Source organism: Lampris incognitus, chromosome 15 (genome assembly GCF_029633865.1).
Source record: "Lampris incognitus isolate fLamInc1 chromosome 15, fLamInc1.hap2, whole genome shotgun sequence".
Lineage (NCBI taxonomy): Eukaryota > Metazoa > Chordata > Actinopteri > Lampriformes > Lampridae > Lampris > Lampris incognitus.
Window position 1 is genome coordinate 22,005,671 of NC_079225.1, and position 15,798 is coordinate 22,021,468.

At 48.3% G+C, this 15,798-nt stretch overlaps 1 protein-coding gene across 2 annotated transcripts; it reads left to right on the forward strand.

The window, feature by feature from the left end:
* The first annotated feature begins 291 nt into the window (after positions 1–291).
* On the forward strand, positions 292–15,760 carry moxd1l (monooxygenase, DBH-like 1, like). 2 transcript variants are annotated; one of them, XM_056294545.1, is made up of 14 exons: positions 292–380; positions 646–947; positions 1,149–1,295; positions 4,129–4,281; positions 4,591–4,674; positions 5,074–5,229; positions 6,053–6,155; positions 6,446–6,618; positions 6,748–6,839; positions 7,492–7,588; positions 7,753–7,812; positions 8,151–8,281; positions 8,449–8,557; positions 14,282–15,760. In XM_056294545.1, the coding sequence occupies exons 2-14, from the start codon at positions 675–677 to the stop codon at positions 14,450–14,452; spliced, it is 1,749 nt and encodes a 582-aa protein (XP_056150520.1). In that variant the 5' UTR covers positions 292–380; positions 646–674; the 3' UTR covers positions 14,453–15,760. The 2 variants fall into 2 exon arrangements, with proteins under 2 accessions (XP_056150520.1, XP_056150518.1); XM_056294543.1 differs by lacking the exon at positions 292–380 and having other exon boundaries at positions 453–947.
* Positions 15,761–15,798: the final 38 nt, after the last annotated feature.

Below are 15,798 nucleotides of genomic sequence, written 5' to 3' on the forward strand. Positions count from 1 at the left end.
AAGGAGAAAAAAATCATATAAAAATAGTTTTGCAACATTCAAAAATACTGTGTTTGAGGAATTCCTTTGAAGAAGTGTAGCTGTCCTCTCTGTCAAGGCAGACACCCTTCCTCACTACTCTGTCTCCTCATATAACCTAGCAGAGACATGAGGCCTGGTTACCTGTAGTCCATTGCCAACAGTGGTCTTATTTGTCTGTTGATGGACAAGAGCTGGCGCAACAGGTTGATATCAGTATGAAGGGTGGAGCCTGTGGACAGGTCAAATTCTCAGCCCACTGTGTTTCAAAGGGAAAACATAATTCTCTGAGCAATGCAGATTTCAACACTGGTGATTCAAGGTTCCCGGCAGAGTGTCAATTTAAGGAAGCAGAACTTTTGGTAACCTGACATTGTGCAATCTCTGACGATGTGATGCAGAAATCAATCGCTGCGTGAGAATTTGTTGGGAAACGGAGTTGAATGTGCTTGAGTTTAAATATTCAGAATCGTGGATCTGTGAGTCTTTCTCTAGCGACGGGAAAGACTGACTGATTCAGCATTACTCGACTGTTATACTTTGTGTTATAGTCTTCATCTAACTGAATAGGGGTGTGTGTGTGTGTGTGTGTGTGTGTGTATGTGTGTTTGCACTGTGGACAAGCAGTTTTAGGGACTTTGAGTGGCTCGGGCAGTATGTATACTATGCTTCTTTTCTTGTCCGTGTTGCTGGCCTGGCCAACGGCAGCAGGGGCACACAAGGACACAGAAATGCCCTTCATGGAGTACCTGGACCCAAACCAGCAGGTCAAACTGAAATGGGGTTTCAGTGAGATCCAAGGAAACATCACCTTTGAACTGAGCATCAACACGACAGGCTGGGTGGGCTTTGGATTTAGCCCCAACGGAGGCATGGCGGGATCAGATATTGTCATTGGGGGAACCGGACCTAATGGAAACTACTTTAATGTAAGCCTGGGCTGTATTCTAAATCCCAGAGTAGTTGACACTTGGGATAACAGCTGGGTTATCATTTCAAGTACAGTTTGTTAGTATCAAGTTATCAGCGGGGGCTGTGGTAGGTTGTTTGTAATTACTTCTGTTCAAAGACAAACAGCACAATGATAAGGTTTTAAGCTACCACAGTTTTGTTCTCTTGTTACATATTAGGATTACCATGCAACAGGGAATAACTTTCCTTTGGTGGACAAGCAGCAGAGCTACAACCTCCTGTCTCTGACTGAGGTCGAAGGTCAGACAACCATGACATTCTGGAGGTCCGTTCGCTTGTGTGATGAGGAGGACTTTCACATAACTGTAAGAAATCTCTTTCTCCATCTTGTTCTACCTCTACTGTTGGACTCAAAACTCTTGATATAACGTTATTGTTGGTGGAACAACAAACACATTTTATGCAAAATTGTATATCCGATTATAATATAGAGAGCGTTAAGATGTTTACTTGTGAAAATTGTTACCAGGCCAGTGGTGTTTTAGTTGTTTTGCCTGTGTATTCTTGATGGCTTTTTTCACAACCAGTCACACAATCTATTTTCTTTAAAGTTTTTTGGTCCAAAATCACAATTATTATCTGGGAGAACAGGTTTTGCTGAGGAATCAGTATGTCTCAGTACACAGTCCATTTGCACTTGAAAATAAAGCAGAGTTCCTGTAGATTTCCCAACCATTTCTGTACACCTCTACAGCTGGCATGCTGTCTGATGCCTCTTTATTTACAAGTTTCAATGCCAAGTCATTGTGGCGTATTATTTGCAATGCTTATACATGCTTGCATGTTTACTTCAGTTCTACATGCAAAGAGATTGAGTTTCTTATTCGCACACAAAAGTTGTTTTTTTGTGTGATTTGCCTTAATTACATGTTCATATACATATCTACTACTACTTTCGGCTGCTCCCGTTAGGGGTCGCCACAGCGGATCATCCGGTTCCATTTATTTATTTAATTTTTATTTCTGATTTTTCCCGTTTTTCTCCCAATTTAGTGGCCAATTGATCCCTATTTTAATTCAAACACCCACCCTCGTATTGCATGCGTTCGCCAACTGCATCTCTCCGGCCGGCAGTCTCGAAGGAAAGCGCCTCCCCACTTTCGTGACAAGGCGAATCCAAGCCGAACCACTGATTTTCCGACACACACAGAGACGCATTCACGTGACGAACACAAGCCGACTCCGCCCCCCTCCCGAAGACAGCGTTGCCAATGATTGCTGCTTCATCGAGTCCGGCCATAGTCGGATCTGACTAGACCGGGGCGCGAACCCCAGTCCCCAGTGGGCAACTGCATCGACACCAAGCCGATGCTTAGACCGCTACGCCACCGCGGACATCCGTTTCCATTTCTTCCTGTCTTCTGCGTCTTCCTCTGTCACACCAGCCACCTGCATGTCTTCCCTCACCACATCCATAGACCTCCTCTTTGGCCTTCCTCTTCTCCTCTTCCCTGGCAGCTCCATACATGTTCATATACATATATTGTAGCGAATTCGGGGGACAACGCAACCACAGGAACTGCCGCGGCCGGGAAGCGAACCCATATCGCCCGCACCGCAGGAGACATCGCTAAGCGCTCGACTAAAGGGTCCGACCCGCCAGCCAACGGCCAGCGTGTCTTCTTATCCATGCACGTTACACTATATATATATATATATATATATATATATATATATATATATATATATATATATATATATATATATATATATATATATATATATATATATATATATATAATGCCTTGTATTCAGTGTTATCAGGTTGCAAGAAGCACAGTGGCCAGAAGAGAAGGAGGTATAAAAAGGCCTTTCTTTCCAGGAAACACTTGAAATACAACATATCTTTGGAGAATAAAACTGAGGGCTAACAAGCACAAACACAATGACAGTAGAGTTTTGTAAAAAGCTGGCACTGTAGTCCAGACCAAGACAAGTCAAGTTCAGGTCAAGTTCGAGACTGGGGCGTATCGAGTCTGAGTCAAGTCTGAGATGTTAGAGAGGCGAGTCCAAATCAAGACCAATGAAAACAAACGTTATACACTAAAGACTGACACCAGAACTGTGCCAGTCCAATTTAACATCATGACTGTTACTATTGTAAACTACTAATAACACACGTTAGCCCCTAGCTAACGAGTTTGACCCTTTAGCCGAGCGGTTAGTGATGTCGCCTTGTGGTGCAATACACCTATATCGAATCCCGCACCGGGCAAGAAAATAATCGGTTACACTGTCGTAGTAAAAGTCAATATTTAACTACACTGTAATATCTACTTAGGTTTGTGTCCTCTGCTGAGGAAGGAATGTTTCAGATTTAAATTTTCCAACCTTTAAGAGATATAAATTAGTAATAATAATGTTAATGATAATAATGCTAATGCTAATAATGCTAATTCTAATAATAACGATAATCATAAACAAATGAGATTAACTTGTACTGTTGATCTCCTTAGGGGAAGTTTGATATTCATTCAAGAAGTAAATTACAGTCTTTACCAACTAGTCTTGAAAAATGGTCATAGATCCGCACTATCTGTTATGGCCAAGTCATTACATTGTGACACCCGAGATGAGGTGGAGACCTTCAAATATGGACTCGACCGGAATCAAGACTAAGTCCAGTCAATACACAAGCATTACAACCACGTGAACAGCTATTAATATATTTGTTATTCATACACGTATATATTGATTTAACATAGATTGCCATCTAACTAAAAGGTCTGACAGTAAACCTAATTTGTGTCAGAAGCCAACAACTATTTTATGCCACCCATTCTGTAGAGTCTATGCATATTGTACAGTCTTCTTCCACATATACATATATTTGTTATTTTCCCCCCTTTTTCTCCCCAATTGTACTTGGCCAATTACCCCACTCTTCCGAGCCTCCCCTCTGCCGATCTGAGGAGGGCTGCAGACTACCACATGCCTCTTCCAATACATGTGGAGTCGCCAGCTGCTTCTTTTCACCTGACAGTAAGGAGTTTCACCAGGGGGATGTAATGTGTCTTACAAGTGCTGGCACAGTGCAACGCAGATCTCATTTCTCATCACTCTTGTGTAATCCCTGTTGATTTGCTAACTCCTTTGCGGACAAAAGTCTGACTTTTCCCCTCACCATCTTTCATATAGAGCAGGCCCGTCAAACTGATCTATGCCTATGGGACCACTGATGACATCAGCTATCATACTACACGGAGAGGCACCAAGGAGGTCAACCTGCTCAACTATATGCCCAGGGTCAACATACCAGAACGCCATTACTTTAATTTCACTATGGACAATGTAAGAATAATCAGGTTAAGACGGTGAGATACACGATAACTTTTTTGGGCTATTCTGTGGTGTGGGAGTTCCCAGTTATAAATGCTTTAGTCATATGAAATGTTTTGAATGCTCACCTATTACCATCTTGAAAGGAGAGGTAATACACATTGCGACACATGGTTCAGTAATAATGGTATGAACCAATGTCAGTGGTGTTTAGATTAACCTGTGCAGCCTGCAACCTTGGTTCTTGTCCAAACTGAGAAATTGCAAAAAAAAAAAGAAAAAAGAAAAAAAGATGTGGTGTCTTTACAAATCCCGTTGCAGGTTGATATCCCTGCGGTGCATACTTACTACCACTGCAAGGTCATGAAGTTGCCAAAGCTCAATGGGAAACATCAGATCTATCGGGTAAGGTCATTATCCCTATATCACAAGTCACTGTTTTTCATAGCCAAATTAGTGCTGCAGCATTCTTCAGGCATTGAGAAGAGTCGCATGAATTTGTACAAAGATGGTCTCTGAGGCAGCAGTCTTGAAATTTCTCCAAGTTTTTTTTTTTTGGGTTCAGGTTTCAAACGTTATTCAAAGTGACAGGATGATTAATTTTTACTATGGGAGCCACATTCCAGCAAGAGTATGCTGTCACGTAGCTGGACCAGATGAAATACTGCCACATTTATATTGTTGAGGAGGGCTGAGAGGTACTCTTTGTCACACTTCATCATCATCGCCCTTTCTTTCCTCATTCCTTATTTCCAATCCATCTTTTAATTTCCAAAACCCCTCTCCCACCCACTTTGAACTCAGATTGAACCATCTATTGAGCACGTGGATATTGTTCATCACATGCTGCTGTACAGCTGCCCATCATCTGTCTCTGAGGCCTACAACAGACAGTGCAACAAGGGAGGTGATGAGGACTTGTGCATCAGAGTGGTGGCCACTTGGGGAGTAGGAGGAGGGGTGAGTGAGAGATACTTATATGGTGAGACACTTTTCAGCCTGTCTTTCCACTTACAGATAATTCTCAGCTGCTTAGCAAGGGCAACCCGTCTTGCCTTCAAACATTCCTCCATCTGTTTGCCCCGACTTGACTCTGACAACCCAGACAACAACTCATTAATCACAAATCAGGCATAACATGTACAATTAACACAGGTCTCCATTCACGTATCTGTTTTTATTTCAAAAGATCAATAGTAGCTTGAACTAGGGGTGTGCGGGTAGCGTAGCAGTCTATTCCATTGCCTACCAACACGGGGATCGCTGGTTCAAATCTCCGTGTTACGTCCGGCTGCGGGTGGGAAGCCAGGCATCCCTACAGACACAATTGTCCGTGTCTGCAGGTGGGAAGCCAGATATGGGTATGTGTCCTGGTTGCTGCACTGGCACCTCCTCTGGTCAGTCGGGGCGCCTGTTCAGGGGGGAGGGGGAACCGGGGGGAATAGTGTAATCCTCCCACGCACTACGTCCCCCTGGTGAAACTCCTCACTCTCAGGTGAAAACAACCGGCTGGCAACGCCACATGTATCGGAGGAGGCATGTGGTAGTTTGCAGCCCTCCCCGGATTGGCAGAGGGGTTGGAACAGTGACCGGGACAACTCGGAAAAGTGGGGTAATTGGCCGGGTACAATTGCAGCGAAAAAGGGGGGGGGGTCCAAAAGAAGAAGCTTGAACTGCTTCGTTGTGGGTTACGTGACTGTTTCTCCTTGTTGGGAAAACCTTTCCCAGTCAGCATCATTTTCAACTAAATCCAATACTGAGCCCTGAAATATCACCACCTCAGGCATTTGAATTTCCGGAAAATGCTGGCATTTCCATCGCAGGAGAGAACGCTGATGTCTTCTACAGGTTGGAAATCCACTACAATAACCCAACAAGCAAAGCAGGTAAACTAATTTCTACCATATCCCTGAGAACTTTTGGCTTTTTTGCTGATTTAAAGCAAGAACATCTTTCCATTTTTTCTTCAATTTTCAAGTTGTGTAGCTTAAAAAAAAGTCAAATTAGTTTAGCATCATATTCAAGTCTTGTTGTGTGCATTTGCAAACCATCTGGCAAATTTGTCAGGCTTTGCAAATGTTGCATGAAAATCCTGGCCAACAATCATAATAAATCTTGTCTTTGCATTCTGTGCCTATGATGCTATATTTTGTTATCTGCTGTCTTTCTCTCCCAGGTAGAAGGGACAGCTCGGGGCTGAAGCTATACTATACCGCCAAACTCAGGCAACATGATGTAAACATCCTGATGACAGGCTTATTGGTCGCTCCCTACCCGCACTACCAAATCCCACCAGGCACTGCTCAGTTTCACACGTACGGAGTGTGCCATACCACTGCCTTTTCCAAGGTGTGCAATTGTTTAGTTGTGGAGTTTGAAATTGTGCTCAACAGTTATGAGAGATTCACACGAGTGTAAAAGAGGGGACTTGTGGTCTCCTGGGTCCTCTTGCTTATGATCACTTATCTCCACCACCAGTTCGTGGAGGAACCTGTGCCTGATTTGCAAGTGTTCGCAGTGTCAATGCACACTCACTTGGCTGGGAGGAGAGTCAGAGTTGGCCATTTCAGGTGAGAGTGAGAGAGCGAGAGAGAGAGAGCGAGTGAGTGAGAGAGAGAGAGAGAGAGAGAGAGAGAGAGAGAGAGAGAGAGAGAGAGAGAGAGAGAGAGAGAGAGAGAGAGAGAGAGAGAGAGAGCGAGAGAGAGCGAGCGAGAGAGAGAGAGCGAGTGAGTGAGAGAGAGAGAGAGAGAGCGAGTGAGTGAGAGAGAGAGAGAGAGAGAGAGCGAGTGAGTGAGTGAGAGAGAGAGAGAGAGAGAGAGAGAGAGAGAGAGAGAGAGAGAGAGAGAGAGAGAGAGAGAGAGAGAGAGAGAGAGAGAGAGAATGTTGATAGAAGTTTTGTTTCAATAAGAGGATTCCACCGTTTGCAAAGACACCTCTTAATAAACTTGGTGCACATGTACAAGCAGTTATGTAATTTATAGGGACTCTATAAGCTAAACTAATAATTTTGCTAACCAAACAGTAACCTTAGTGAGGATGAAATAACCTCATCTTTGAAACAGTGAGTGGTGAGTTTAAAGGTGGCAAATAATTCTCAAAATGAAAGTGTGCCCTTTTTGACAGATGATCAATTTTTACATTTACGCTATACCCTCATTTTGACGGGTTTTCTTTTTTTTTCTTCCTGATATTTCTTGTCATTACACTCCTGGGCCCCTATAGGAATGGAACTCAGATAGACTTCATGAGCCTGGATGAGAACTACAATTTTGAGATGCAGCAGATCACTGCTTTGGGCAGCATCAAGACCCTCAAGCAGGTAAGCAGCCATTTCCTCCCCGAAAAACCACTGTATAACCAACCATACCTTACCAGGCAGTGTGCAGGATGTGTTTGGTTGTTTGCATTGTTATAAATATCAGTGTGATATTTATGTCTATACTGTGTAGTTTCTAATGCACCATTACTCGTGTCTTACAACAGGGTGATGAGCTCCTAGTGGAGTGCACCTATAACACAACCAGTCGCACAGGATTTACAAAGGTTGGTGCACATACAATACAGCCCCTATGCATCTAATGAACACCGCATTACTGCTTGTTTTTGTTTTTTGAAGGAGGGGTGCACAAAAAAATTAACATGCAAAAACATTAAAATGTTTGTCTAACCATGCTTTTGAATTAACGTGGCTCAAAACTGACTAGAAAATCCCCTTAAAGGCAGACTCCGGCCAGGACTGAATGGAAAGCATGTTTGACAACTCCTTTGTAGGGCTATACAGCTCTCTATAATAGGGAAAAAACAAATCAGTTCATGTAGTAAATAAAAACAGATTTACGTTTTCAAAACTCTGTCATGACTCGTTCTCTCCTCTCTCATAGATGGGATTTGCAACCACCGATGAGATGTGTCTAGCCTTCTTATTTTATTATCCTGCAATTGACATCAGTACCTGTGTAAGCCACCCCAATATGGAATATGTCAAGACCCAGCTGACTAAGCAAGACAACCAGTAAGGAGCGACAAAATCCCTCTCAAACAATCGCTCTTCTAATAGACATTGAATCATGCAGTTTCATTTATGGCTGAAGCTACAGCTTAGGCAATACAGTGATTTGTTTTTCCATGCAAACGTATCTTAAATTCTCCATATTAACTAGATCTATTTCTTTCCAACAGTGTGCTCGAAAGCATCAGCCTCAGCAAACCTTCAGACCAGGATGCTATTACTGATTATGAGAAATTATTGACTACTGTACCGCAGCAGTCGCTGATAAATGGATTCCCCGTAAGCATGTGAATTTTGTCTTGAATTTGATCATTTTAATTGTCTGTACTTTCCATTATGTTAGGGTTTGTGGAAGACCCCAAGCGCACGACACCAGACAGAGATGGGGTTAGCTGAAAACTGGCGTACTTTATTCCTTACGCGTACAAATAGTTAAACATAGGAAGGCAATGAGCGACAAGGAAAAAACGGAAAGTCCAAGGGGAAAAACTCGCGGGTAGTCCAAACGGGAACCAGGCAGGATACTTCCACGGGGAAACTTTGCAAGGGAAAAACATGAACCAAGGGCTGGGATGAGTTCGTAGAGAAAAGGACCGTGGGAGGAGAGTAGCCGCTACTGCGGGGAGGTTACAACACGAACTGACAACGGGGACGTGGGAGGCCACCAAACTTAAGCCCAGCCCTGATGACTAAGCCCGGCCCTGACGAGCCGATTGGCTGCCGGCGCGGGGTGGGTGGGCCACGGCGCGGGTTGAGCGAGCCATAACAGTACCCCCCCCTCCACGGGAGCCACCAGGCGACTTGCCCGGCTTGTCGGGATGGGAATGATGGAACTCAGTGAGCAGCCCAGGGTCCAGGATGAGCTGGCGGGAGACCCAGCTACGTTCCTCCGGACCGTAGCCCTCCCAGTCCACCAAATACTGGAACCCCCGTCCTCGGTGCCGGACGTCCAGCAGCCGGCGGACCTTCCACTGGGGGTGCCCATCCACGATCTCAGGGGGAGGCGGAGCCGGGGCCGGAGGCATCAGAGGACTGTGGGAGACAGGCTTAACCCGAGAAACATGAAACACGGGATGGGTCTTCAAGGAAGCCGGAAGCTTAAGACTCACCGCCGCGGGGCTGAGAACCTTCCTGATCTCAAAGGGCCCGACAAACCGGGGGTTCAGCTTCTTCGCGGTGGACTGAAGCGGGAGATCCTTCGAGGACAGCCACACCCTTTGGCCTGGTTGGTACGTAGGTGCTGGGGACCGGCGTAGGTTGGCTCCCCGACTGGCGCACTCAGCTGCCCGGAGCAGAGCAGCTCTGGTCACCTCCCAGATGCGACGACACTGGTTCAGATGGGCCTGCACGGAGGGAACCGCCACTTCCGACTCCTGCGCAGCAAAGAGAGGCGGCTGGTAGCCCAGGGACACCTCAAAAGGTGAGAGGCCGGTGGCAGAGCTGACCAGGGAGTTGATGGCATACTCGACCCAGGGGAGGAACCGGCTCCAGGAGCTGGGCTTCTTGGCGGCCACGCACCGGAGGGCAGACTCCACGCTCTGGTTCATCCTCTCTGTCTGTCCGTTAGTCTGTGGGTGATAGCCAGAGAGACTAACAGAGGCACCCAACCCCTTACAAAAGGCCCGCCATACCTGGGAGACGAAATGGGGCCCTCGGTCCGAGACGACGTCCAGGGGAAGGCCGTGGAGACGGAACACGTGGCTCGTCAGGAGGTCCACCGTCTCAGAAGCTGATGGGAGTCTGGGGAGGGCCACCAGGTGCACTCCCTTACTGAAGCGGTCCACCACTGTCAGGATCACAGTGTTACCCTGGGAGGGAGGCAGTCCGGAGACAAAATCCAACGCCACATGGGACCAGGGCCGGCTTGGAGTTGGGAGGGGCTGCAGCAGACCCGCGGGTGCCTGGTGAGAGGCCTTGCTGCGAGCACAGACGGAGCAGGCCCCTACGAAGTCCCTGCCGTCGTTCCTCATGGTGGGCCACCAGAAACGCTGAGCCAGAAAGGTGAAGGTGCGGTGGACACCTGGGTGGCAAGCAAACTGACTGGCATGGCCCCACTGGAGAACCCGGGGCCGGACTGCGTCCGGGACGAATAGGCGGCGTGGAGGGACGTGGCTCGGGGCGGGATGGGAGCGCAACGCCTGCCTGACCATGGTCTCAATGCCCCAGGTAACCACGCCAACCACCCTGGCCTCAGGAAGGATGGGAGTCGGCTCCTCTGTAGCTGGCTCCCTCCTCGGGTGTTGTCGGGACAGGGAGTCTGCCTCCGTGTTGCGGGACCCGGGGCGATAAGTCAGCGTGAAGTCAAACCGACTGAGGAAGCTGGCCCACCGTGCCTGCCGACCATTGAGGCGCTTGGTTGCCCGGATGAACGTCAAGTTCTTATGATCCGTCCAGATGGTGAACGGCTGTTCCGCCCCCTCCAGCCAATGGCGCCACTCCTCCAGAGCAGCCACCACTGCCAGCAGCTCCCGGTTCCTGACATCGTAGTTCTCCTCGGCGGGGAGGAACCGGCGAGAGAAGAAGGCGCATGGGTGGACCTTCTGGTCAGACGCTGACCGCTGGGAGAGGACAGCCCCCAACCCGGTGTCCGAAGCGTCCACCTCTACGATGAACTGCCTCTTGGGGTCGGGGTGGAGCAGGACCGGGGCGCTGGTGAACCTCTCCTTGAGGGACTGGAACGCAGAGCGGGCAGCCGGGGACCAGATGAACGGCTGGGAGGGGGAGGTCAGCCTGGTGAGAGGTTCTGCCACACAGCTGTAGTTCCGGATGAACCTCCGATAGAAGTTCACAAACCCGAGGAAGCTCCGTAATTCCTTCCATGATGTGGGATCGGGCCAGTCCACCACAGCCTGGATCTTGCGGGGGTCGGCCCGGGTCTGTCCCCTCTCAACAACGAAGCCCAGGTAGTCAACGGATGGGGAATGGAACCGGCACTTCTCTGCCTTGACGAAGAACCGGTTCCGGAGGAGATGTTCGAGTACCCGGCGGACATGCTGGACATGTTCCTCGAGGGTCCTGGAGAAGATGAGGATGTCATCGAGGTACACCACCACAAACTCGTCGAGCATGTCGCGGAGAATGTCATTCATGAGAGCCTGGAATACCGCCGGGGCGTTGGTGAGGCCGAACAGCATGACCAGATACTCATAATGACCCCGGGGCATCTTAAAGGCCGTCTTCCACTCGTCCCCCTTCCGGATCCGGACCAGATGATAGGCACACCGGAGGTCCAGCTTAGTGAAGACAGTAGCCTGGGTGAGGGGCTCAAGGGTGGAACTCATGAGAGGAAGGGGGTACTTGTTTTTGACGGTTATCTCATTGAGTTGGCGATAGTCAATGCAGGGTCGGAGGCCCCCGTCCTTCTTCTTCACGAAAAAGAATCCAGCTGCCACCTGGGAGGACGAGGGCCGAATGAGCCCCGCTGCCAAGGACTCGGAGATGTACTCGTCCATCGCAGCTTTCTCGGGGATGGTCAGACTGTACAGACGACTGCTGGGAAGGGGTGCCCCAGAGTGGAGGTCGATAGCACAGTCATAAGGCCGATGAGGAGGAAGAGATTGGGCCCGGGTCTTGCTGAAAACCTCACCTAACTCGTGGTACTCAGGGGGAACAGAGGAGAGGTCGGGAGGCGGGGTACTAGGGGCACGTCGGGGGGATGGGGCAGGAGCAGCCTGGAGACATTGGGCATGACAGGAGGAGCTCCACTCCATGATGGTACCGGAGGCCCAGGCGATGTGTGGCTCATGCTGCACGAACCAGGGGCGCCCTAGGATCACAGGGACTAACGGGGACTGGATGATGCAGAACCGAAGTCTCTCCACATGGTTACCTGCTATGGTGAGAGAGACAGGGTGGATGCGTTGGGTGACGCTGGCCAGGCAGCGCTCGTCCAGCACGAAGGCCTCCATGGGCTTCTCCAGCGTCTCTAGCGGGATGTTAGCCTGGGCAGCAAACTCCGAGTCCAGGAAACACTCATCAGCCCCTGAGTCGAGGAGTGCACCCACCGTGAGCCGCTGGTCAGCCCAGGCCAGGGTAACGCTAACTAGGTGGTTCTGTGGGGCAGGACGGCGGGAACAGGAAAGCTCACTAGGATCTCCCGGGGCCCCAGTGAGCCTAGTCTTTTGGCCGAGTGAGGCAGCCGGTGATCAGATGTCCCTTCTGGCCACAGTAGGGGCATTGACCCGCCTTGAACCGGGCCTCCCGTTCGGCCGGACTAAGGCGCGTGCGTCCCAGCTGCATAGGTTCCTCCCCCGTCGTGGTCTGGGGCGCGGGGGGAGAAACGGCCACAGGGAAAGTGGGGCGAACAGGAGTAGGGATCCTGTTAGGAGTGCTGGACGACGCAGGGCTCGCTCGCGCCTCCTCTCCCGGAGGCGTCTGTCGATGCGGATGGCGAGCTTGATCAGGTCCTCGAGGGAGGTGGGCTCCTCCAGGGTGGCTAGCTGGTCCTTGACAGCCTCGCTGAGACCTCTCCGGAAGGTGACCCGAAGTGACCGGTCGTTCCAGCCGCTCTCAGCTGCGGCCAGCCTGAACTCCACCGAGTAGTCTGTGACACTGCCACTGCCCTGCTGGATACTGCTCAGCCGAGCACCAGGGTCCTGGCCACCGACTGGATGGTGGAAAACCTTCCGTAGTTCCGCCTCAAAGGCCTCGTAGGTGAGGCAGAAACTGGCCTTCATGGACCAGGAAGCAGTGGCCCACTGAGCTGCTCAGCCTGTGAGCAGGTTGGTCACGTAAGCGACCCGGGCAGCATCAGACGTGAACATGCTGGGTTGGTGCAGGAAGACCAGCTCACACTGCATGATGAACGTGGCACAGGTCTCAAAGTCGCCATCAAACGGTCGTGGGCTGGAGAGGCAGGGCTCCTGGGGAACTGGGTTGAGCCCCACAGGGTTAACCGGGGCAGCGGGCCCAGGGGGCGGGTTACCCACGACTCCAGGGGCACGCTGGCCCGGCGGCTGGATGGTGAGAGCCGCCGTGATGGTTTGCAACTGCCGCAGGATCTCTGCTTGTTGGCTCACCAACGCCGCCTGCTGGCTCGTTAGGTTACCCACACAGGCCTGGAGGGGCGGGACCCGAGTCTGAAGATCTCTCACCGCGGCGGAGGTCGCCTCTAGCTACTGGGTGTGGGAGTTAGTCAGATGGATCTGTTCGATGAGAGCCGCTCGAAGCGGGCTGGCCGGTACGCTCTCTGTGTCGGCTGGGGTCGTCATGGTCAGTTCGTACTGTTAGGGTTTGTGGAAGACCCCAAGCGCACGACACCAGACAGAGATGGGGTTAGCCGAAAACTGGCGTACTTTATTCCTTACGCGTACAAATAGTCAAACATAGGAAGGCAATGAGCGACAAGGAAAAAACGGAAAGTCCAAGGGGAAAAACTCGCGGGTAGTCCAAACGGGAACCAGGCAGGATACTTCCACGGGGAAACTTTGCAAGGGAAAAACATGAACCAAGGGCTGGGATGAGTTCGTAGAGAAAAGGACCGTGGGAGGAGAGTAGCCGCTACTGCGGGGAGGTTACAACACGAACTGACAACGGGCACGTGGGAGGCCACCAAACTTAAGCCCAGCCCTGATGACTAAGCCCGGCCCTGACGAGCCGATTGGCTGCCGGCGCGGGGTGGGCCACGCCACGGCGCGGGGTGAGCGAGCCATAACACATTACTTGTATTAAAGCCCATTATATCATACCTATAGTAAAATGTTGTCATCTGGAGACATTAATGTTATATTTGCTACACTGCTACACCTGTCTTCATGAATAACTTTTAGTATCCTCTTGCATATGATGATGTGAGGAAACGTCTGTATTTATGTAACGGGCCAGACAGTCACCATCAAGTGGGTGACTTCCAGTACCCATGAACTAACCTTTTTTTTTATCATCATGCTGTCTTTGGCATGCAGATCCAATTGATGATTATATAAACAATCTATTGTTTTGTATTTGGATAAGTATTTGTAACAAGATTTCTTCAAACCTTGTTTTTTAAATCCTTTTTTACAGGCTCCCCCCCCAGTGGACCTAAACAGCATGATCAGGAATATGATGGAAACACCCTCTGTCATCTGTCAAAATGATCCTGTCATTTCCCGAGCAGCTCCCAAGCAGCTCAGCACCTGCTGGGATGTGACACTGGCAGGTGGCATAATGCTGCTTTGGAAGGCAGTGCTGTAAAATAGGGGCGGGCAGCTCATTTACTATTGTTGGCAAGTACAGCCAATAACACCTGTGACCCTCTGAGACCCAAGCAGTTTCTGGGCGTTTTTTTTTGTGTGTGCACTTTACACATTTTTTTTAAATCACTGTGAGCTCCTTTTTCACTGCAATATATGTCCTGCACCTCCATCAAAAATGTATTTTGTGCAGTGTAACACAGTTATAATAGCATGAATCATGAAAAAATAAAAAAACTCAAGTTGAATTTATATGATAATTTATTTTGTAAATAAATACATAAACAAAAACAAAATTTTCCCACAAATGTCAACAATATATGGGGGGAAAGGGGGAGGAGGCTCCACATGCGATACATATTAAACTATTGACATGTGTAATAATTATGTATTAATACACAATAATACAGCAGGATGTGACACAGCCTGCGATTCAGTTGCCTCAGACGCTGATTCGCTGATTTTTTTCACGTGCCCCTAAACCCGCTTGCACGAGCCTGTCATTGCACGCTTTCAGTTGCGCGGAAGAGCGCAGAATTTTATTTTTTATTTTATGTTATTTTTACAGAACCTGGCTCGTGCAGACGATTTATTTTTAGCGAAATTTTAAATGAGACACGTAGAACCAAGTAATTTCGATGAAACTTCGGTATTTACATCTTAGATTGTTATTTTCGATGACGGAACCGTTCATCTCTCATGGTGCATTCAAAGACCGTCGAAAATTTGATAACCCGACAACTATTTTTATTTATGAAGTTTCTGGCTATGATGAATGGTGTAATTTTGGCGATTTTTTTATTCAAGAAAACATATCCCTCGAACTCCCCGACGGTTTTTGGGGTTTCAGAAGGTTAGCATTTGTAATTTGTGATATTGGGCTTAAAATTGACTTGACTTGACTTAAGATACAGTGCCGGAAATTTTATTCTAAGAAAGACAGTCAGTTAACCTTTTAATTGTGAATTATAAATTCCATACGTAAATATTTAACTGTTTATTTCTTTCTGCATTAATTTGATTTATTTTTTTTAATGAAATGAATGGCATTTTGTTTTGCGCACAAATCCTTGCAGATATTAGCCTGGATCTGATATTGCATTCGCTTACACCAAAAATTCACAGTTTTACAGTAGTCGGAAAGGTCAAAATTTTTATATATAATGGAGAATATCATGTTATGAAGGGAAAATGCTGGTTGTATACATTTTAGTCATTTTCCAAATTGCATCCTTATGATAATAAGGACATGACTTACCATGTATCAGAGGTCATGCATTGCAATGTTTTTCTAAATAAATTTGTACTATGCTTACAATATATTTTCTGTTTCTTGCTCCATGCCAC

Coding starts and splice junctions, on each gene's coding strand:
- moxd1l (XM_056294545.1), top strand. CDS start 675: ATGTATACTATGCTTCTTTTCTTGTCCGTGTTGCTGGCCTGGCCAACG. Junction 1,296..4,128: donor AGGAGGACTTTCACATAACT/GTAAGAAATCTC, acceptor TCTTTCATATAG/AGCAGGCCCGTCAAACTGAT. Junction 7,589..7,752: donor GCATCAAGACCCTCAAGCAG/GTAAGCAGCCAT, acceptor GTCTTACAACAG/GGTGATGAGCTCCTAGTGGA.